At 42.3% G+C, this 24,566-nt stretch overlaps 1 protein-coding gene across 1 annotated transcript in view; it reads left to right on the top strand.

Moving 5' to 3' along the window:
• Positions 1 to 24,230, top strand: part of FAM124A (family with sequence similarity 124 member A) — a 41,551-nt gene extending 17,321 nt beyond the window's left edge. Inside the window, exons 3-4 of the mRNA XM_036392219.2 lie at positions 9,005 to 9,744; positions 18,686 to 24,230. Of these exons, the coding sequence (XP_036248112.1) occupies positions 9,005 to 9,744; positions 18,686 to 19,486 (1,541 nt within the window). The 3' untranslated portion in view covers positions 19,487 to 24,230. The remainder of the gene's footprint in view (positions 1 to 9,004; positions 9,745 to 18,685) is intronic.
• Positions 24,231 to 24,566: the final 336 nt, after the last annotated feature.

The raw sequence follows: 24,566 nt of genomic DNA on the forward strand, positions 1-24,566 counted from the left end.
TGTAATTTTTTTCTAGCTCCTTTTTTTATGGCCACGTAGTCATAATCAAAACCATGTAACCAAATGCATCCTCATTTATAATAATCCAAGCATGTTTCAGAAGCATAGGAAATCTGTGGTAGACACTGAGCTATTGTGTGCCGTACAGTTGTAGTAAAATCTTACAGGAAATATGTCAGAGAAAGTTAAATTGGATTATTTGGTGATGTGGGTTAAATTTCCCCCTGTGGAAGTGTTACTGCTGCTGTCCCAGAAAACCACAAGGAGCTAGGCAGCCATTTAGTGGGTGTTTTAACCCTGAGAAATGGGTTGCAGGAAAGATCTTGGCACTCCTAAGTTCAGCTGGTACAGTGATGAGAATTATCTGGAAATTGTTGCTATGTCTGTCTGAATTGTTAAAGCCCAAAGAGGGAAGCTAAAAAAATAAATCTGTCCCATGGCAACTCCTGACTCAGAGGCACTAGTTGGGGTAGAACAGGAAAAGCCATCTGAGTCATAGAGTCAAATAACAAAACACTTGTGAAGGCTGGAGCTATTAAGGCAGTTTCTACTGCATGTTGCCAATGCCAACAGTCAGTTTCCTCATGGCCATAGCACATTATCGTGGGGTACTTTCTTTCATCTGAACTTTTAAAAATAAATAAATACCATTTTTTTATGCACACTCAGTGGAAACTGGAGCATTTGGTAATAGTGCATGCCACATTCTAGAGCAGTAGATATCCTCTGTATGCCTTGTTTTTGTTGCTACAACATTTGTTGATTTGTAGTCTGGGGAAAAAAATAATTGTATCTATTGTTTATAAAATGTTCGTGAAATGTTTACCAGGTGACTCCTGGCTGCCATCATAAGAGACCAGGATGGAGCACGGACAATGAAGCATGCTTTCTATTCCTGCTTCCCTTTTCCATCAGCTGGTAGGGGGTAGATATTTTCAGCCACACACTGCTGTCAGCTGAAAGGATTATGAGATTCAAACTAGTTTTCGACCCCTGCCAAGTCCAAATGGGTCCTTTGCTGTAATGCTGATATTGTTCATTGTCTACAGAGGCACAAACGTGGCAATGCTTGGCCATGCCCCAGGGCTTGATCCCACATTGTCTTTGGTCGTGTCTTCAGTGCAGATGTTTTGGTGTGACTTCTGCCTCCTCTCTGGCTGGCTTTCCCTGCCACATCTTTGTGATACCGGGAAGATTTGTGCAAAAGCACAGGCTGATTAAAAGAGGTCTCTCTGAAATTTAACATTTTTAGCCAAGCTAGTTTTCTGACTGCCACCAGAAGACACAATCCTTATTATTCCTGAAGTCTGAGAGTTTCTTTTCAGTAAGTTCAGCAAGCTCTTTCAAGTTGCATCTAGATCTGACACATGGGAAGCACTGGAAACACTTAGCTGAGAATAGTAGGGGCAAGAGTGCCAACAGTAAAGTCTTAAATTGTCTTAAGCCCATCATAAAATCACACTTTCAGTTAAGTAAAGTACATTGTGTGTGGTATGGACCTCATTGTTGGACTGAATTTGTTAGCTACTCAAGTGTGCAGTGTTTCTTGGGGTTTTTTTGAAGGCAGTGCTCTTTCTGCCCTATTATAAAAAACACATTTTTGACAATCTCAGCTTTTCACAGGAGTGGAATTTTAAGAAAACACAATGCCTATAATCAGAGGACTTTGGAAATTATGGCATTGGATGCAGTTTTTTACAGCTTTTGATTTACTAGTGGTTGCTGATGGGAGTTTTATTATGTAGTAATTTATTTACATAGTAATTTAATTACACACACAACATGTAATTGAATTACACATTTCAGCTCTCTACAGAATCTGGTATTTATACCAAATATCAGTGTCTGGGTTCTTGCCAAGAACTATGATCCTTATCTGTTGTTGAGAAGAGTATTGAAGACTTCAGTGCTCTCCAGAGGATAAGTAGATGATAAGGCTGTTGGGTTTTTAAATTGAAATTCTGATTATTTCTAACAATGTAACATAATGTTCAAGCAGCATATTTTGAGGGAGAACACCAGGCAGCCAAAATAAAGAGCTTATGGAGAAGCCTAGAGCATTGGCAGAAAAATCATTGTCTTACAGGGTGTTTGTAAGGAATTGCCAAGCAGTTTGCTTGCTTGTAACCATGGTGTGAAAGCACCCACTGTAGGTTCCTAAGTTTGTTTGCATGAAGATCTCATGCACTGTCTTCTCAGAGTTGGGAGTCCTTTTTTTCATTGGGTGCTTAACATACAATAAGCACAGCCTCTGCTTTGACATGCCTCCAGGCTCCATAAAACCTGGGTGGAATACACACACCCAGCAAAAAGTGTCAGGGGCACGGGATTACACATCCAGAAACACAATATGGGATTCTCATCCTTTCTTTTAGCCTGTTTCTGAAGGGAAACATAATGTGAACTTGTGCCATCTATCTTAACAGAGACACTAACTTCCCACAGGTTTCATTGGAACTGAATGGAATACACTGGGACAAGAGGGAGAAAAAGTACTAATAGGAGTTCAAGTTTCCAGTTTTCCTAACCTGCAGCTGGACAGTCAGCCCACAGGAAACACATACATCCCTTTATACCAAGCATGAACTGTTCCTTTGCTGCCAGCTAGTAAGGGGATTGGTGAGGAATCTGCAGCACTTTGAAGAGATGAGGCAAACTGGGGCTGAGAACGGATCTGTGACCTAAGGAGAGACTCTGACTCTTTGCTTTGGTATGGACAGTCAGCAGCCATACCAGAGGAGTCAAAGAAGTTTTGGAGGATGTCATGGAAGACATGATAATCATGTAGCTCAAGGGCTTTTCTTCCATAACACTTAACACAAAACCACTTCTCATTTGTGGACAAGGAGTACAGCAAGATAATGTGCTAGAAAAAGATAATGCAGCCCACACAGATGAGGCACCCAAGATGAAGTGGAGAGCGATGGGCCTTATCTGAGGTTTGACTCTGCTTCTCACCTTGGGCTACAAAAGGAGCCCAGGACAGCCAGCCACGTGCTGGAGGGACCTCCATCAGGTCCATAACCTTCCATGGGAGAACTCTGTGCCACAAAAGTTGTGATTCCCATGAAGGAGATGAGGGTCACATGGCTCTGAAGAGGGCTTAGATGGCACCAGAGACCATCTGACTGCAAATGGAAGAGGGAGTGCCAGGTATTCTTGCATTATCAGCTTAAGAAATGCAAGTGCCCAGGCCAGCAGAAGGGAAGGCAGCAGGAGTACATGGAGAGATGAAGGGTGTGAGATGGCTCCTTTCAACAGCAGCTTAAATTGATCATGAAAAGTTACCCCTAGGCAGGTCAGGAGAAGATAACTGATGAGGGAGGGATGAAAATCCACTGGAGCTCAAGCACAGTGGGGAGTTTTAGTAGACACTGTACCATCTAACAGCAAAGGTTCCACTTGTTTAGATCTGCCATTGCCTTTGCTTGGTCATGCAGGGCCTCTGTGGGCATTAAGTGTTGGCTGTTGACAAGATTCATTCCCTCAGGACTGGCTGCAGTGCTGTACTCTAAGGGTAATAATGACTTCTTGTAAGACTTTTTATATTATTGTACAAGAGAAGGCTTTTTATCTCCTTCAGAGAGATAAGGGGCCTAATTTTGAGCTTTTTTTTTTTTTTGCTCAAGGTTTTTTTGTAATTGTTTTTCAGCTACTGGAGGAGCAGACTGACCATTTTGCTGTGCTTGTCTGTGTGCTGGTCTTCTGTGCATTGTCTTTGCTTCTTTAGCACGGATGGAGGAGTAGAACATTTATTGTAGAACTTTCAACTGCAGTTCCTCAGGAAAATGATGCTCTGAGGGGAGTGTGAAAGAGGTTTCTCCTCTTGGCATGGTGCTGCGCAGAATATCCCCTTTCTTCTTGCTTCTGCACATCCTTCCTGAGTTTGAGGTGGTGTGCAAAGCAGGGCATGCTGAGAAGCACATCATCCAGCAGCCCTGCATTTGTCAGATGCTATTAAACAGCAGGGAAAGGGAATGGAGGAGCTGGTAAATCTGTCACATCCTGCTTGTTCTAAAGATTATTGATGGTGCATAATTCATCAAAGCATGACTGACCTAGGGGTGGGTTCTGCTGCCAGAGGTGTCCAGTTACTGCTTCTGTTGCAGCTGCCCATAAAGCAGTGCTCCTTGTTTATGAAAGCAGCCTCTGACTTTGTGTCTGACCATGAGCCTTTCAATTAGTACACCTAAAAGGATCACTCTTGCCTTGGACTCAGATAAAATGTGAAGGTCCTGTTCACTGAGAAATGCTACAGTTTTGACATTTCCTTGTGTTTTGCAATGTGATTGAAGTAGGGAAGTACTGATACTTTCTGTGCAACAGCAATCCTGGGAAATTTTAATTGGAAATATTATAGTGCCTTTTTATTCAGACATTATTTATACAGTGTTTGCTATTATTTTACATTCCCACAGTTGAAATATTTTGATTGATTAACAGTGAAAAAATATGCTATTTTGTAATGTTTGGTTTTGAATTATTTCATTACTTCCTTATAGCAGTAATTTCTTGATAATGAAGTACTGCTTGATGGGAGTTGCAGTTCAGAAGCTTGGCAAATTCACCCTGAACTGCTCCTGTTGCCTGATTTACATCTCTGGTACTGCATCATGCAATTTGGTCAAATGGAATTTGAAGCTTACTGTTTGGTGTAGCAATAGAGGAATCTGGTCTGTATGGCATAAGACAGGTTCAGGCGTTGATTCTCATGAAGCAGCATACTGCAGAGGAAAAAATGGAAGTTTGTGTTCCAGTGTTCTGATTCTCAATGCAATATTGCTGGTCAGGAAAAAAAAAAAAGAATTTGTCAAGTATTTTTAGGTTGGATATTTCCTCTGTGTTTCCAGGAGAGAAGATTGAAAATGGAAAATGTACGTGACTAGAAAATTGAAATTATCTGCCACAGTTCGGAAATGCTCTTTCACATGCACGAACTAGGACCAGGAACCAGTCTGCCTAAAATCTCACTTCATTGTAAATTCAGTCCTATCCTATGAAACTTACCAGGTTTCCTTGGCCCTCTAGGTAACTCTTCATTAAATAATTCCTGGTAAGTCTGAGAAGTCTTTAGGTTCACCCTTTGTTTCACCAGCATAGGGTGAGGAGAGACATTTCATGGAGACAGGTATTTATATCCTTCCTAAGCTCTGCTATGGGATGAGTTTAGTTCACTGGAAAAGCCTGGAGAATCAGATCTCACCAAGACTGCTGAAGGTGGTGACTTTTCCTGAAATAAAAGAGTAGTTGGAACACTGCCATGAGAAGGGATGGGTCTTTGTTCACGGCACCTCCAGAGGGAATGACACCTGGGTATGTCACAGTGTAAAAGAGGGACCAGACTGCCAGGTCATGGCCAGAGTTTTGCTTGAGCAAGGTGTGCAAGAGACCTAGGGCCAAAAGGCAAATGAAAAAGGGAGACTTCTCTAACCTAGGATTATGCAGGTGGTGTGGAAGAAAACTCATGGCACATTTTGCCTCTTGTGTGGGTTAAAGTTCATGCATACATGCTGTAGGGAGGAGTTTTAGATCCAGTTCTCCATATCTGCAGATGAGTCTGGCTGCTTCCCAGCTGCTGGGATTGCTGTCCTGACCTTACACCCACGTGTGCCTGCCTTGGGTCAGGAGCCCTGCCTTCCCAGCCAGCAAGAACAATACCTGAGTCCTTATGGCACCTCTCAGGGGTGGTGGCTGCTCCTCCAGCCACTGAACCCGTTGCTTTCCACTTCACCCATGGGTAATTGTGTCACTAGATCATAGAATCATAAAGTTATTTAAGTTGGAAAAGACCTCTAAGATCATCAAGTCCAACCATTAACCCAGCACTGTCAAATCCACTTGTCCTGTTTGTCCCCAAGCCTGGGCAGCTGCAGTTTCGGAGAAGTCACCAAAAGGAGGTAGTTGGCACAGGCAGACTTGGCAGGACCCACTGCTTTCTTTCTTTCAGATTGTCTTACTGATGAAAATGTCCTGGTTTCTGGGCAGGAAGAGCCACAGGGCTGGACTACCATTCTGCTTTGCAGGACTTTCTTTTATCTCAGCTCAGCAATATCACATCAGCAACAAAATAAAAATAATATGTACAGAAGGACCCGTACAATCATAAAATATCAGGGCCACCTTCCACTCCCAGCCTTAAGAGGTCAAGCGTAACAGCTCCACAGCATTTGGGCTGACTGACTGCTTTAACCTCTCATGGGTGGTTAACAGTACCTAGAAGAAGAGTAAAAAGTTTAGAATTGTAAAATACTCTTTCAATCCTGGTAGTAATTACCTCTTAGCAAAGTTAGTGCTTTGCTAACTCAGAGAGACCTAATCCCCTTCTGTCATAGGAAGAGAAAAAATGTAATAGCTGTGAGAACTGTGAAGCTTATTTTCAAATAGATGCCTCAGCATTTTGATATCTTCTGTGGGATTAACTAGTAACACAGGAAGGCTAATACATATGCAGAGCTTTCATTAGCTTCTGTAACAATTTGCCCCGGGGCAAATTGAACTGTGTCATGAGAAATGGTGTTGTTTCCCCTCCTTCTTTGTCAGATGAAGGAAAAAGACTTGTTAGCAACATAGAAACAATTTGCAACTTGTTGTCATTTCAGAGACGGTTTGTCCTTGCCTCATATTTCTGCTTAAGTTTCTCTTTTTCTTACCCAAACAGAAAGGGCTGCCATTTTAGAAGCACAGAAGCCACATAATGAAACATGTTAAAGCATCTGTGCTAACATAAAACAGGACTAAAGCTCCTTCTGTACTGATCTGTTGCACTCACATAGTTGCTGCTAGCTCAAAAAGAAGAGATGATTTGCTCTGCTCTGTGTAACTCTGGCTCCTAAGGCTGGCTTTGTGCTGTGCCTCTGAGGCTGCTTCTGCGAGCATCTGGTGCTGATGGGCACAGGCAGCAATGGCTGCAGAATACTAATGCTGCCACTGGCTCCCACAAGGCTCCACTTCTGAAAAATGCTTCAGCCATTCAGTGTCCATGCCAGAAAAGCCGTGCTCAGGGATTTTTTTTTTTTAATGCAGAGCAAGAAGCTGACAGAAATGATGGCTCTGTGCTTCACATTGTTGTGCCCAGGCTTCTTTCAGAGCTGCAGTCATTTATATGCATAAATATCAAGCCTGTCACTTGTTGCAGGCTTTGATAGCATTTGTGTAACAAAGGAATCAGAGAGAGAAAAAAGCTGAACATCTTCTATTCCAGCCGTAGAAAATGAATGACTGTGTAGTTATCAGGTTTCAGGTTTTATTAGATCACTGTCCTCTGCAATTTGTTTTCCTTCCCGTTCTGCTGTCCAATGTAGAGGACCACAAGAGGACCTCCCCCCAGTGCCCTTTTGTCTTTCTCCCACGCTGTGACTCCCCACAGGGGGTATCTCAAAGAATTACCAACCAGTAATGATTGCCACAGCAAAGCCTCTTGCCACATACTGACCCCGTTTTTCTTTTTGCTTCCATTTCTTTTCTTCCATTAGCCATCTGACAAAGTCACTCCACATCACCCATTTCATGCAGAGATACAAGAACTCTGCTGTAATTGTATTTTTGATTACTTACTTGGTTTTTCTTTATCTCCCCTAGGCAAGATGCACGCTTGCTATTTGCTCTGCATGCCATATCTTTCTGCAGTTCTAAATTGAGGCCGACGTTGTGTTTACCAGTCATCCCTCTCTGCAAAGCTGTGCAGTTGCATCTAAATTTTCTCTGGGTCTTGCAGCTATTCTATATTGAAAGACAACTAAAATACACTACTCACACAAAGCTGCTTTTCCATTAAAGCAATTGGTGAAGTATCACAAGAATGTTGTTCTGATGCCAGGAGGGAGGAGGGAGGAGGAGAGGTTTGTACTGATTGCTAATAGGAGGGGGGAATAGCCTTTGAGACAATCCCCTTATTAAATGTGGTCTGCACAATGAAAAGCTTGGGAAGCCTTTCCAAGGCTTCTCACATTTAGGCTTTGTGCCCAAGCTCAGGGTCTCAGACACGGAGGTGGTTTCAGAATACCACACAAGGGGAACCGTTTCAGCAAAAATATCAAGGTTACTTGATTAATTTATTAAAGTGCCTTGGATCACCATGCCTCTTTATTGGCATGTAACTCCAGCAGAACAAAGTAACAATTTCTCCCTTGCCCTCAAACCAGCCATTGCTCTGCTGGGCTCTCAAAGTTCCAGGGACAAACGAGAGATAGAGCCCCTCTGAACATTGCCAAGGTTAACTAGAGGTTTCTTTTTTCCCCTGAGTAAGTGTAACTTTTTTGTTCCTCCTCCCTTTACAAGTCTTCCCTAATGTTAAGAAAACCTTGAAGCAGTAGTATTACAGTCTGAAGATATAAACAGTGCAGGATTTGTAGGGACAAGTACTATATTATCCTAAAGAAGGACCTATATGCCTGAAGGCTTGTCTTTTTTTTTTTTTTTTTACCAGCTGTATCAGTTGGTCTAATAAAAGATATTACCTTTCCCTACAATCGTTGCCTTACTTACTAGAATAGTTGCCTCCAGGACATAAAACATTTAACTGTGTGTAAAACTCCAGTGTCAGGGTGATAGAGCTCAAAGGTGTGATTTTCATGTCCTGAGCCAGTTGGCAAAAATGGAAGTAAGGTGGGATGAACACTTTCCACACTTATCATTCTGCACATCATTAATGTCCCTTACACCCCCACTCTACACCAGTATTTTTGTCTTTCCTACCTCTCAACTGTATGGAACAGGTCTTTTCCAACAAATAAATGCACGTTGACTAGCATCTTTTGGATGCTGTCTCGGAGAAACAGGAACTCTTATGGTATGCTTGATGAAATTTTTCTATGCCTCCTGATTATTTTCTTGGTTGCTATATCACTGTACTTTTTTTGTTGTTGTTTGCTACAAGTGAGATTCAGAGAGCTGGAGAAAAAGAAAAGCCCACTGTGACTGAGTAGACTGTTTTTCCTTTAAGGGTCACCTAAGTGTTGTGACTTGGTAGCAAATCTTAAAGGACTTCTTTTTTTTAATATTTCAGGTGAACTTTCTGTGGAAGGCATACAAGACCCATTCCTTGTTAGTGTCCATATTATCACAGACCCAGGTGAATCCAAGACTCTTCAGCAGGCCATTGATAAGCTCCTAGCCTGGATCCACCCAGACCTGCAGCTGTTTCGGGTCTCAGAAAGGCGAGTGCCCAGGAAGCGCAGGAAGCCACTCAAGGCCGGTGTTTCTCAGCCAGCCCTTGCTGTCATTCTGTTCCTGCAGGAGGAGTACGGGGAAGAGCCCATCTTGCAGCTCCATGAGACTTTTCAGCGGCCACCTTGGCATTACCACCACACAGAGCTAATGCATGGGAAGTTCCTCCCTTACATGCCTTGCAGCCAAGACTTTTACACTCTGGCTCCAGAGACTCCTCTGTGGGCCATTCGCCCAGTGCACTACGGGAAAGAAATGATCCGCTTCACCATATACTGCAGGAATGAGAACTTCGTGGACATTTTGAAATTGTATGAGTTAATACTGAAAAGACCAATGTGTCAGAAAAAAGCAGACTTCTGTGTTTTTCCTGTCTATTCTAACATGGAAATAGACATTCAGTTTTCTTTAAAAAAACTCCCGAAGGGACAAGTTCCAGTGAGGACAGAGTCAGCCGTGCTGGAGTTCAGAGTGAGAGATGTGGGGCAGCTTGTGCCTCTCTTGCCCAACCCTTGCAGCCCCATCAGTGAAGGCAGGTGGCAGACAGAAGACCATGATGGAAATAGGATCCTTTTGCAGGTAAACTCAGTAGACAGGGAAATAGAAGCACATTTCTTGGTTTTGTGCAGGAAAGCTTACCCTGCACTGACAGTTGCCCTTTTGTTGGTTGGCTGGTTGGTTTTTTTTTTTTTGCTCTATCCTTAGCGCAAGAGCCAGGACAGTACTGCTGAAAAAAGAATTTGAGACCCCTTGCTGTGTTGTGTAACTGATCACAAAAGCAGTGAATGATGTTAGCCAGATATCAGTCAACCTCAGTTTATGCTAAGAGTGATGTGAGATGAGATAGCAGTTTTAAAAAATGAGGAGAGAAGGAGTTATGAGCCAGAGCGGAGAAATCATAGCTGGTGAGTGTAGTTTTATAAGAGGTATGGGCACAGAACTGACAGGGAGTTTTAAAATAGCCCTCAGTTATGAGACTTTTATGGAAGACAAGCAGAAGTCCTAATGGTACTCATTATTTTCTAGCATCACTGGGTGACAAACTGCATCTCTTTTCTGCACAGTGATTATCAGGATGAAGAGAGAGGTGATGAAGGAAAAGAAATGCGTTCTGAAGAGCAGCCTAAGAGAGACATTCCCACTGACACTCTTTTTGAACTAACCTCAAGTGCTCATAACCAAATCCTGAGAGTTTGTTTGTTAGGATATCTGTAGGCGCCATATCTGGGCAATGTATCAGCATGCTCTGCTTCACTACACCACAGCCAAGGGAGATAAAAGGTTAAGCAGCAAACTCTTAACAGCTGCCTGCCCTGCAGAGGGGTATCTGTGGCGAGCCAGGCTAATGTGAATTCTTGCACTGCAGAGGTTTTCATTGCTGCTTACATTCTAATCAAGGAGCACAGCCCTTGACCTTTATAAGGCTGCTGTTCAGATTTCAAATGGTATTCTTTTGGAGTGAATTCCATTCACGTGGCTTGTCCAGTTGCCTGACCTTTTTTCTGTGGAGGACACATTGTGGATGCCATCCTTGCACCATACAGACCTCTCAGCTTGCAGAGAGGTGTGTGCGCCCCTCTGTAGCACAGTGCCTCTGGGTTTGTAGTTCCTGGGACTGAAATTCCGGGTACACAGGGCATCTCTGCTCTGGTGAGTCACATCCAGGTGGTACTGGAACCTTTCAATGCTGCTTTGCAGGTGCCACCATCAGAGAAATCCCATGCCAGAGCTGAATAACACTTGAAAAGGGCTGAGGAGGGCAGCTTCCTTTCCCATCTGGCAAGCAAGTCACCAATTTGTCAGGGTTATGATTGCACTTTAGGCATATCTGTGTTAGCCTGAGATAAGCTGCAAACTGAATCTGACGTGTCATCACCAAACTTATACACAGTAACCACACTCATCTATATTCTCTTTTCCCTGCTCTTTCTCAGGAGGTTTCTGCTATGTGATGTAACTTTGGTTTATGGGACCTTACACTGGTTTCAAGCAAATTGAAGGGAGGGGTGAAAACAAACAAAAAGAATAGGGCTTCTGAATAGGGCTTTTGGTTTAAAGCCAGCAAATTTTCAGAAGTAACAACTGTCAGGCAGTACATAGGTAAAGTGAGACTTGCTGAGCAAAGAAAATCAGAATAAGATTTTAGCCATATGAACCAAAAGAGAAGAGCAGAAACCTGCCTAAGTATGGCCTGCAAATACAATTGATTTTCATTTCCCTTTTTGGTGAGGATGGTCACTCTGAACAGGAGGACAAAATGGCAAATGAGAATGAAGTTACAGAAATGGAATTTATCACTCTGGAAGTCTGGTGAAGCAAAAGAAGTTCATATATGCAAAGTGGAAGGAAAACAGAGACTTTGGATCTAACTTATACCATTTTAAAATCATGAAAACCAGGTCCTGGTGTATGGGTTTTAAGCAAGTCTGTACAATAAGAAGGGGAGCTCTAAGGCTAAATCAAAGGGAAAATTGCCTGTTACTCAGAGCCCTACAGCCACCAATGCAACATGACCATGAAAAGAAAATTGCAGTCTCTGGTGGGTACCAGAGTGACTGTGCCATAGGAAGCACAGGAAGTTGCACAGGGTCCCAAGGGCCACACCTGTCTTCAGCTCTGGACTCCAGAAAGGTGACCTCAGAAAGTGCAGGAATAGGGAAGGGCTCTCCCCACATGCAAAGGAATGGAGAAAAAGTGCTGCAAAGAGAAACTGGAAGAGTAGGGTCACCTAAGCCCAATCAAAGTAAGTCTGAAGGGAGCTCTGACATGAAAACAGAGCACATGATAAACAGCAGGAGCAGGAAAAGGCTGGTTTACTCAATTATTGTTTTGATACAGGAACAAGAACCTAGCAATAAATAGGTTTTAGTACATGTTCATAGTTAACTGCATAACAGCCAGCAGGTGCAAGCAGGTTAATACCTGAATTTAAGGCAGGATGGTCAGTTAGGGAGAGGAAATGATGGAGCGTGGGTTGTAGGAAACACTGATTTGGTGATCCATGAACTCCTCATACTAATTTAATTCATTCTAATTTAAAGCAATTATAATATCTACCTTTGAAAGTAACAAGACATTTTGACTTCTCACAGAGAGTTGCTATTAGCAATATTATCCATGCCACAGCATTGATGATAACTTTGATTTCTTCCCAGTTATATAAACTTAAACAATGACCTCTCAGTACTTTTCAGTCTCCATATCAGTTGACAATTAGTAATCATCAGAATGGTTTTGTTTACTTTATACAGATACTGCACCTTTTTTAAATTATAATTGTACCAAAAATTATAGGTTAACATCCCTCCCTAATTGCAGGCAGTGTTTAAAGTTTGAAGTTTGAGTATACCTCCATGTTTAAGCTAATGAAATGTGACCTCTTGCTTGTCCTGACAGGAACTTGGATACTTGCCAGCCAGATTGATCCATGTTCTTAATCCATTTTGCAAATGCAATTATCAGGGGGCTTAGATAAAGTCAGTTCAAGAGACAACAATGTTATTCATGGGTAAGATAAATCTGTTTAATGCCAAGAAACTATTCCTTCATTTGCAGGGAAGCCCTTGAGAATTATTTTGTCACAGTAGCTTTTACACATTGGCAAGTTGCTCCAAGGGTGCAGCCATATGACAGCTGAGGTACAGGGTTCAGCTGGCTGGAGCAGGGGCAAGGCTTAAGAACACGATTGCATCCTATCTGAAGACATCCACACTGCTTCACCAGAGCTAAGCCCAGAAGCAGGAGCTCTGGGGAGCTTTTGGCAGAGCAGCGGGAAGAAGATGTAAATAATGGAGCTAAGAATATACCATGTACTGGTATGTTGAGTGCACTGCTGGATTTATAGGTCTTGTTCAGATTCTTGGCTGCCTCTGGATGTAATCCACACAAAGACAGATGAAGTGCTAATCAACTTGCACTCCTGGCAATGCAACGTAGGAAGCAGGAAAGGTTGGTAACTGATTGGACTGGCTTGGCCATGCATGTTTGGGAAGCAAGGATAGTGAGCAGAGAGGAGAAAGTGCACAGAAGACTTCTTTAAATTATGATAACATCTCTGGATAGAGTAGGGAAGGTAAAATAATATTTTGGCAGGATTTCCTAGCGACCCTGCATGAGATGGAGTATGCAGACACACCCAGGAGGAAGGTGGACACCAGAAAAATTAATATCTTACCTAGGCAGAGACTCAGCACTTGAGCATAGGACCTGCTGCTGTTTTACATGCCGGAGTCCCTGTGCAGTTTATGAGGTGGCTATTTTCTGCCTACTGCTGCTTTTTAAGGCATCCTTGAAATAACACTGCAAATGTTAACAGATCACAGCTTATGAGGAGGTAGAGGGATTCTTTTTTTAGCTGATTTGCTGAATTAATTGGCCAATGTTCTTATCTGTATGGGGCAACCGTAATCTTGAGTTGAGAAGTGGTGTTGTGTGTTTCAGGAGCAGAGGTGGTGGCCATAACTGACACAAGGAGCTGGGACAAGAGGACTCAGTTATGTACAAGTGGAGAATAGAAATAAAGGCAGCTAAAGCAAGGTCAGAGAAGGCAAAAAGACAAAAACAGGCAAAGAAAGGGCACTTATGTAGAGAACAGTCTAGTCTGCAGGAAGGAAAATGGAGGTGAGAAAAGACCTTCAATCTTGCTGAGTTATTATACATAATAGTGCAGATAGAGCAGAATTGAGCACAAAGAGGAAGAAAGGCAAGAAAAGCATCCACAGGCACAGGCTGCCCAGAGAAGCAGTGCATGCCCCATCCCTGGCAGTGTTCAAGGCCAGGTTGGATGGAGCTCTGAGCAACCTGATCTAGTGGAAGGTGTCCCAGCCCATGGCAGGGGGGTTGTAGCTATACAATCTTTAAAGTCTCTTCCAACCCAAACTGTTCTATGTCTTATGATAGGCAAGAATGTGTACAGGCCCCCTTTACAAAAATTATATTTATTTTCTTGTGAAAGGGGTGAAAAATACACAATTTCAGAGCAAAAATTGACTCAGTCAAGGGAAGTGCCATGAACTGATTTAATTAATCTGCAAATCTAATACTAGTCTCCTATTTTACAAAATATTTTATTCTATTTTTTTCATTTCCTTTTTGTGACATAAGTGTTTGGTTGTCCTTAATGCTAATGTCTGTGTTTTGGGGGAGTGTAGAGAATCAGTCCCTTACTCATATAAGAGATTTTTACTTGTTTTTCTTCAGCCTAAGGTACTTTATCCAGTTAACTTCTATGGCATACTAGGATCTCTTACAAATCTATACACCCAGCAAAAATTCTTGAGAATTAATATATTTTGTGTTACAAAGCACTCAGCTTTTCTATTTTTGTAAACACATTACAAGCCGCTTTTCGAAGAGGTTCAATTTTTAATCAAATCTGTGCATTTTGCCTTTTTGAAATGGTGTGCTTCTGACTATTTGCCTCTCAAGTAAAACTTATGATGATGATACTGAGGACTAATCTCTGCCACTTTTTCTTGTGTTGATATTTCTTCCTCTGGATCAGTTCCATTGGTTTTAATACAATTAAATAAACACCATTGCACTCCTGTTGAGCAAGGCAGGCAAAATCTGGGCTCGAGATGGTGATGTCATTGATGTGCTTGCTGGGTCCTGACCTCAGCAAAGCCTTGCTGGCAGTTCTTAATGCAGATGATGCTTAAGGAGATCTCTATCTGCTTTCTTAAAAAGCAGATAACTTAAAATAGACTGCAGCAACATTCAGTTAGGTCCTGGCAGCCCAAGTTGAAAGTGCATTTCTGAAAGATTCACCCCAAGTTGTTTATGGCATTCCCGGATATTCATCATGAAATTCTTCTGCAGCCCATTGTAAAACACAAAGACTCTAAATCCCTCCAGGCTTCACAAAGATTTGTGCAGAGATTATAAATGAGCAGCAGATTAGCACCAGATGAAAAAATCTGTTCTGTTAGAGAGCTAATCTGTTCAGTCAGTGGCTGGGTTTGCTGCACATCTTTGTGGCAAGGTCTAACAAATCTACCTCCCTGCATTTGGAATTTCGGTCAAAATCAATGTGCCACTTTGTCTTGTGTCTTTGTCCTCTCAGATGACTGATGCCCTCTCTCCCTGGTGCTTGTGCCTGTTGCAGGCAGCATGGCTGTGCCAGGCAGGGCTCTGCCAGGCAGCAGGGAGGCAACAGGCAATGCTGAGAGTGTTAGCAAGCCGTGAAAAGGCTGATGATGAGGAATTGAAAAAGAAAATAACTCAGAAAAGATGCAGCTGTTTTCAAAACCAGTGGCAGGATTAAGGGGGCAGAGAAGCCTCCTCCAGAAACTGAAGAGAGGAGCAGTCACATGAGCTCACAGGCTGCGCGCACCACTCGGTGTGCCATCCCAAGGTGGCACAGGGGAGCACAGTCACTGGCCTTGGCACAGGACAAGGAGCTAGTTTTGCCTGACTTTTAATCCTGGCTAAATCACTGGATCCCCTCTGTGATCTCTGACAAGCTAGAGAATGTAGATATAGAAAAGTCTTATTAGTCCACATAATCCAGTTCTCTACAATACAGGATTAGCCTGTAATCTTTGTTCACTAGTATCTCATGGGATGGAGCTTCTGACACACTACCTGTGGTACACTCTTCTACCTGTAGCACATCACTGCTGCTTTTCCTCTCTGGTGTTCTCACAGCCAGGAAAGATTTCAGTTACATTCCTTTAAGATTAAAGTATTAAAATACTATGTCTCCATTATTTCTCATTTCTGCCCATATAAAGAAGAGCAGCATTGGAAAATAGGTCTTCTAAATCTTAACTCATCTAAAAAAAATTATTGAGGTGAGCAGTTCTTCCTATAAACAGCTGTTCAGAAATCAGCTCTATTAGTGATGTCACTCAGTCTGCCCTGCAGGCAGCCATTCTGGGGGCAGGCTGTGCTTGCTTCCTTCTCCTCACCATCCACCACTGCCTCCTGCCAGGCCAGCTTGGCTTGACCAGGATCTGTGACCCAGGAGCAAGATTAACAGCAAATATTTTGTGTAAAATGAAGTGCCTCCATCTATCTGCAGAAACTAGGAACTAGGAAAAAGAACTAGGAAAAAAAGGTTTAAAATAGCAATACCCAAAATCTAACATCTTGCCTAAAGTATTGATTGTCAGCTACAGTGTGTGTTCTCACTGTAGTACAGCCCTAGGACATAGAAAACAATTCAGCTATCCAACCCCACACAAGAATTTTTTCAGGGAAAGCTGAATTGCTCTCCAGACCCCACTGGCTGTATTAACTAGACAGCTAAATCTCATTTATGATGTCTGTGGGCTCTGCCTGATGTATGTGTGGTAGACAGGTGGTGTGGCCTGCACAAGGTAAAGGTACTGGCCCCGGAACTCTCTGCAGTGCAAGGATAGATCTGTTCCCAAAATGATTTTGGGAATTGATTCACTGAGCATGGTGGTTGAGTTCATGTAGTATATCTCATAGCAGAGTTACTGCAGAGAAAAAAAATGGTACCTTTTGTTAATGCTAACAAATTTAGGACTGTTTTCTTGGTCAAACACATCAAAAGAGTGCAGGACTTTCAGCATGTCAGATTCTTATTTCTGCGTTATCCAAAAATGTATTTAGTTAAGAAACAGCTAGTGGACAAGCTTTTTGTCTTACAGAGTAATTTTTAAACAAATTGGCTCACATATTGAACTAATGAAATAATGTTATTTGTAGAGGTCTAACGTGATTTCTGGCAAATGTTTTGTTGACAACTGACTCATTACATTTGAGTCACTTGAGTCCTTTGAGTCATTTGAGTCAGTCTTTTGTCCTCAATTTCTTCCTTCATATAATTCTTTATGACATTAAGGGGAAGCAGCCTACTATATTACACAGAAATAGGTTATGAAATAACACATCTTATTACAGATATACATATACACATATATATATAATATGCATATGTATATTTACTCATCTGCAGTATCTAAATGACTTCTATGGTTTGGCTGTCCTATAATCTCTAGTAAGAGATCTAGAAAGAGACAAGCATTTTTTGCAGATGTGAAAATCCTTTTTTTGCCCATAAAATCAATTCAATAAAAAAGAATATGGCTGTGACAGATCTGGGTCACTAAGACAATGTGATGTGCACTAGCAAGATGTTAGAAGCAGCAATGTATGGAGCTCTTTTAGAGACTGGGTACAAAGAACCTCCTTGGTTGCCAGGTCTCAGCTCTTTCTGTCATGTCATATAATCTGTTTGGTAAAGTGAGCAGGCTCTGTCTTTATCCATTACTCACCCCAGAAGACTTCTCTTTCTGTTATTGTTTATAGAAACGAAGAAACCTTTTTTTGTTAAAGGTTTTTTTGGTTCTTTGTTAAAGAAACCTTTTATTAGTTTGTGGTTCTGGGTTTTTTAATGGATAGTTCTTTTTTTTTTTTCCTGTGGCTCTGTCGTTTTCAGTTCAAATTTATTCTTTCACAGAGGTGTGATTGGAATCATGCAGTATTGCAGATGAGGCCATAACAGTGTTGTCCACAGTGCTTTTTCAACTCACTTGAGGCTGCCCAGTACCATGTTGTCACAGCCTTGTTGCTTTAATAGCAGAAAGAGATCAGGATGCCCAGTTCTTTCTCCTTTGCTGTTTCCAACTGACAAGTCCCATAGCTGAGATTATTGTTTATTCTCAAGGGTATGATCTTGCACATTGTCCCTTTAGTTCCTGTCCCTTTCGGAGCAGAGATCAAGCATTTTTTATTATGCAAGAAATTCCATTAAGGAGACTTTAAATTAAACTTTTTAAAAGGCTAATTTCTAAAAGCCTCACTGAAATAAGAGAAGGATGTTGGCTCATCATTTGTCACAGCTGCTTTCCCTGTTCAAATGCTTGAGTATCTGATGGGGAGGCAACTGAATCCTGCCCTGGTACTGGGATTCAGCTCCAGATTTGGATCATAACCATGAGTTTGGGACTTCGGTCTTCAGTCTAGGTGTCTACAAGCAAATTGAACATGTGTCTGCAATGTCACTGTGAGCTAGTTAATACAGCTCACTAGGTAAGAAAGAAAACGTGAAGGAGTTGAAACAATTAGTAAATTTCCATTGAGAGGACAGAATGAATTTGCTGAAGGCTTTCTGATGTTTTAAAGGAGCACAAAACAAAACAACAAAAAAAGACGTAAGAAAGAAATGAGAAATTACAATTATATAATATACTTTTTCCATTTCTTTATTATTTTCTTAAGCTGCCCACTAAAGTAGTAATGTTGGAAGACAGAATATGAATGAATCTGAGTAAGTCAATAGGAAGCGAGAAATTCAAGCTAGTGTAATTCAGCCCACAAGGCAAGGCTTCTCTACCATTTATTCTTGTTGTCTTTGAGGCTCCTTATGTAAATATTTGGGATTTTGGCAGGGTGGTTTTTCTTTGTTATTGCAGTGAAACATTTGCTGCAAGCATACTGACTGAAGTCTGCTTCATAATTATTTGCAGTAACAACTCAGCAATGGAGACTCAGGGTTGTAAAACTGCCAATTCTGTATTAATGTGATCTTCTTTCCCTCTCCCTACAGCAGCAAGCACACAGTTGGTGTAGGAAGTCTACAAAGCAGAACAAGCAACCATATCCATCTGTGTCAACAGATTCCCACTTCACCACTCTGCCAGCCTTCCTTCCTCAGAGCCACCAATCCGTCTCTGAACAGCCACAAGAAATGGGTCCAAAAAAGGTACATCACACAAATGGCCTTGGTCATTATCTCGGTTTTTCCCAGGAGGACTTGAGACACGGCAATCTAGGAGACTTCACACGCAGACCCAGGAGTGCCTCCAGCATTTCTTGGTCATTTCAGCGAAGCAAGTCTCTGTTCTGCTTGCCCACAGTGAACTCCTCTTCAGCATCAGAGACATTTCATTTCAGTGAACCATTTCAGTTTTTAAACACTGGGTCACCTGCAACCAGGTTAAAAACGTGGAAATGCAGCCCCAAGCTTAACATTGATGATGTAGAGGATGCCCAAGAGACTGATGTGGACACAGGGATGAAGCTGTCCTTCTCAGACCTGTCTGTGGTTTCTGCATATTCTGCCCTTAATGGATTTTGCAGTGAGTTGGAAGACTCTCTTCCATCACAGAAACAAACTGTCAGTAGGGCTAAAAAGGCAGCCACCAGTGGAAGGCCTGCATCAGCCATGTGCAATACTTTTGAGTCAGTTGATGGTTCACTGCCTTCTCTTTCAGAATGGTCTTCCAGCTCTTTCATGTCAGCATCTCTCTCCAAGCAACACAAACAGACCTTGAGAGCAGCTCCCTGTTCTCTGGATGATCATGTTTGCCCAGCTTCACCAGTTAATGAAGAAGAATTTTACATCTGAGGCTTCTCAAACTTACACCTTCCAGAGGAAAAGTGAATTACTTGTGAATGACAGCAGTGGGTCCACCCTGAGCTTACAGGTTACTTGCTGAGGAGAAGGTGATGCAGAAGTTTGTTAAATATGTGAAGAAAGTTCGCAGAACCCTCTGAGATTGGCATTCCCAAACTGGGTACAGTAAAGAAGTCTGAGATTGCACCCTGTGTCTCTGTTCTGGAGGATATGATCAACACAGAGGCTTTTGCACTGCAGCGCAAGGTGGATGTTTCTGACCAGCCCTTGGACTGATGGTGAAGGAAATGCCAGAAGAGGCACACAGTATTCCATTTTAATTTGGCAGACAATGAAGACTAATATGTGAAAACCAACTACTTTAACTTATCTGAGAAATTCCCTTAACTCAGGAAAGGTGGGGAAAAAACGGAGTCTTATTTCCTCTTCACAGGTTCCAAAGGCAGCTCTAAGCACAGCAGGTCCCAGCAGCACAGCTCCAGTAGGGTCAGACAAGAAGTTTCTTGTGAGGAAACACTTTCCTTCCATACTTTGAGAGCTGGCAGTAGTGAGGTGGGGCAGAATTACACAAACATCAAGGTTGGAAGAGGTCTTCAAAATCATCTAAATCCAGATGACAACCTAGCTCTACCATAATCACCCCTAAACAATATCCCCAAGTGCCTGACACCTGACACCTCTTAAACACTTCAGACACTGACCCCACCAACTCCCTGGACAATTTATTTTAAGGTCTGACCACCCTTTCAGTGAATATTTTTTTCCTAACATCTAATCTGACCCTCTCCTGGTGCAATTTAAGGCTGTTTCCTCTCATTGTTGCACTCAAGATATGGCAGAAGAGACCAACCCCCACTTCACTGCAACCTCTTTTCTGGTAGTTGTAAAGATCAGTGAGGTAATCCTCCAAACTAAACAATCCCAGTTCCCTCAGCTGTTCCTTATCAGACTTTTGCTCCAAACCCTTAACCAGCTCCATTGCCCTTCTCTGGACATGCTCCAGCCCCTCAATGTCCTTCCTGAATGGAGGGGCCCAGAACTGAGCACAAGGATTCAAGGCGCAGCTTTCACCAGTGCCAAGTACAGCACCTGGCCACACTATTCCTGATACAGGCCAGGGTGCCATTGGACTTCTTGGCCACCTGGGCACATGCTGGAGCATGTTCAGCTGGCTATTGACCAGCAGCCCCAGGTCCTTTTCCAGCCACTCTTCTCCCAGCCTGTTGCAATGCATGGGATTGTTTTAACCAAGTACAGGACTCAGCACTTGGATCACCTTACTGAACTCCACAAGACTGTCCTCAGACCATCTATCCAGTCTGTCACAATTCCTCTGGAGGGCCTTCCTGCCCTCCAGCAGATCAACATTCCCACCCAACTTGGTGTCATCTGTGAACTTACTGAGGATGCACTCAATCCACTCATCCAAATCATCAATGAAGATGTGAAACAGAGCTGGCACCAGCAACCAACTGGATTTAATTCCATTCCCCACCACTCTCTGGGCCTGGCCATCCAGCCAGTTTTATTCAGTTAAGAATCCACCCATCCAAGCCATGAGCAACCAGTTTCTCCAGGAGAGTGCTGTGGGAGACAGTTTCAAATGCTTTCCTAAAGTCTGGATAGACAACATCCACAGACTTTCCCTCACCTTCTGAGTGGATCCCATTGTCATAGAAGGAGATCAGGTTGGTCAAGCAGGACCTGCTTTTCATAAACCCAGTGCTGGCTGGGCCTAAGCCCTTGGTTGTCCTGTACATGCCACGTGATGGCACTCAGGATGGTCTGCTCCACAACTTTCCCCAGTGCCAAGGTCAGGCTGATAGGCCTGTAGTTCCCCAGATCATCCTTCCAACCCTTCTTTTAGATGGGCATCACATTTGCTAATTTCCTGTCAACTGGGACTTCTCCAGGAAACCAAAACTCCTGGAAAAGGGTTGAAAGGGGTTTGGCAAGATCTTTTGCCAGTTCCCTCAATACTCTCAGGTGCATCACATCAGGGCACATGGATGTGTGTCTAACTGGGACAGACGGTCGTTAACCCTTTCGTCACAGATTATGGGGACTTCACTCAGCTCCTTATCCCTAACTTCCAGCTGTCATTGCTGGATATGCTGGGGGCAGCTGGCTTTGGTATTAAATACTGAGACAAAAAAGGCACTAGGTACCTCAGCATTTTCCTCATCCTTACACTGTGCTACCCTGTGCTTCCAGCAAAGAATGGAGACTCCTTAGCCCTCCTTTTGCTGCCAATGTTTTTATAGAAACTTCTTCAGAAGAAGTGTCACTCCTTCCCCAGGGAAGAGGAAATTCCACTGTATCTTTTAATTTGACAGACCAGGATGCAGAAAGTGCCAAAAGAGAAACCTTAGAGAACATCTTCAGCCCCCTCACCCAGAAAGCCCATCCTGTTCAGCTAGAAGGGAGCCCTCTGGGCTGTGATCTGAACCACTTGTACAGATAGTGATAACCTGAGTAAACCATGTTTGCTATTCCTGACTCAGGCAACACAGCTTACCTTTTTGGAATACAAACCAAGAGAGATAACCCAGCATTTTTATATATTGCTACACCATTAGACCCAAATAAAAGACAGCTCCCTGTTTTTTAAGGAGTTGATATTTTTCTGTTAGAAATAATCAAGGCAGAAACTTTTTCTTCATATTTCCAGTGCAAGCATACTTCTTTCTGGATGAAACTTGTTTCTTCTTGAATACCTCTCCCCTAAGGGAAAACATGTCAAACTTTCTGTCTTTTAGAAGATGTTTTTAAAATAGGCATTTTTTGATAACCTGTTTTGCTCTAATTAAACTGGTGTTAAAAAAAAAAAAACAAGTGAAAAGCTGCTAATATGACAACTAAGTACCTTCACCAGGATTTGAGTCATATAAACAAATTTTATTATGCGTGTTCTGAAAAGTTACATTTTTGGCTGACAAATGTCACTGATCACAGCTCTGGTCAAGCCACTGGGGAAATGACCATGTTAAAAGGTGTGTGCATAATGCTGGATGTAGCCTATATACAGGTGTAAATGCTGAAGACCTACCATGATGGCATTGTGGTGTGTGGAATAAAAACTCATTTTCAGAGAAAGATATTTGCTGTATTACCAGGTAATTTTAATCAAAAGAATTTCTGCTTTGGCCTGGGAAAAAAAGGTGGAAAAGCACACACATACTGTAAATAATAGTCACAAAAAGTGAAACAGCTCCCCTGGCCTGTTTAGGTAAGTGCATGGTTTTTCCAAGCTATTCTGGAAGAATGTCTAGAGGAAAATGAGTGCAGGTTTTTAGGGGAGGAACCTGCAGCCCGAGTCCAGAAGAGGCCGGAGGGATAGTCAAGGCTTTTTCCTTTTGCTGTTGTTTTCTTCATACAGGAAAAAAAGCAACAGACTGAAGTCCAAGTCTCCTCTCTGTGAGATGCTGTCATAGCATTTACCCGGAGTAGACTTTGTCTTTTGTGCTAAACACAGTAAATAAACAGGGAAATCTATTCAAAGTAAAGAGCACAGAAGATTATCAGCCTTCTCCTGCCCTCTAAAACTGTTTAGGCTTACTGCAGTTTTGGGTAAACTGTTCTCTTTCTGGGACCAAAAATAACACTAATGAAGAATTTGTCATGGTGTGCAGTGTGTTTACCTGCTCTGTGCTCCTTCAGACCCCACGCAGTCTTTCCTCTGCCTGTCGTGACCTTTAGATCAAATCCCTCCCTGGAACACGTGAGCCTGATTTATCTAAAGTTGTATTCCCATATTATTGTTTGTACCCTGACAAAATATATATAAAAAATCACTATGAAGTCAGACTAGCCACTTTTTCCATCAGCTTGCATTTCACCATACAAAGAGTGATGCCTAGGACAGTCAGCATCCACAGGTTTAAATTTATGCTTCATCATTTTCTGTCCATAATCATGGTATTTTTACAGTATTTTAATAATACAGAAAACGTTTGATCTGGACATGAAATAAAAAACTCATTTGAGCTGATGTAGCTGTCTGATCATGGCATCACACCAACACTCCTGACAAAAAGCTGATTGGGGTTTTTAATGAAGAGGAGGCTCTGAACCATTTTTCTGCTAAGGCATGCCACTAGAAGGAGTCCATCACATCTGGGGCTGTCATCTGCTGCAGCAGGAAGGGCTGGTATTGGAGATCCACAGGGAAGCACAGGACAGCTCAAGTGTCAGTCATGAAGTTTGTGTGTGTTATTAACCAGCAGCTCCTCAAGCATCTCAGCTCCAGATTTTGCCACATTAATTCTGATGGGAAGAGAGCCAAATGAGTGTCCACCAACTCTGCATTTGTACTGTCCCCACTGGTTCTGTCTCTGTTCTGTTTACTGATACCTAACTAGAGATTAAACTTTTAATTGTTTACATTGATGGTGCTTGTAACCAAACCTTGTAAAAAAATTAGTGTCCTACTGTCAGGAAGAACAGAGGTGATAGTGTACAGAAAATTTTCTTTCTATAAAAAGAAAACCAGATTATGAAGTGTGTTTCAATAAAGGTAGGCTTCATTAATTCTCTTTCCATTATTTAAGAAGGGGCTCATCTCTTCAGAGACTTGAATATGCACAAGCTTCGTGGCATTTACTTATTGATTTGGTTAAATTATCAACAGTGTCTTTGGAGAACTGCAGGTTTTTCCTGAACTTTTTCTCCTTCTCACCCCAGAATGCACTGCTTCTGTGAAATAAAATAGAGATGAAAAGTCTGTTGTACATAACTTTCTGCGTGTTCATTTATAAAGTCTTGCAGACTTATCGAGTATTTTAACTAGGCTTCCAAAATGACTGCAGTGCCACAAGCTCTACAGCTTGTGGTTGTGTGTGTTGTTGGGATAATTACAAAATAAACACAGCAAAAATATTTTTTGTTGGACTCAGTTTTGCCTCTGCAGACTGGGTTTTTTGATTCTCGCTGTGGTGTTGGGAATCATTTTCTCTAGTAGAGGTGAATGATAAAATAGAAGTTGTGACACATATTGGTAATCTTGCATGCTCAAATCCCTTCTGGGTTTGTTTGATGTACATTGGTCTTCATAATCATCCTTGCCTCTTAC

The sequence above is a fragment of the Molothrus ater genome, chromosome 2 (genome assembly GCF_012460135.2).
Source record: "Molothrus ater isolate BHLD 08-10-18 breed brown headed cowbird chromosome 2, BPBGC_Mater_1.1, whole genome shotgun sequence".
Taxonomy (NCBI): domain Eukaryota; kingdom Metazoa; phylum Chordata; class Aves; order Passeriformes; family Icteridae; genus Molothrus; species Molothrus ater.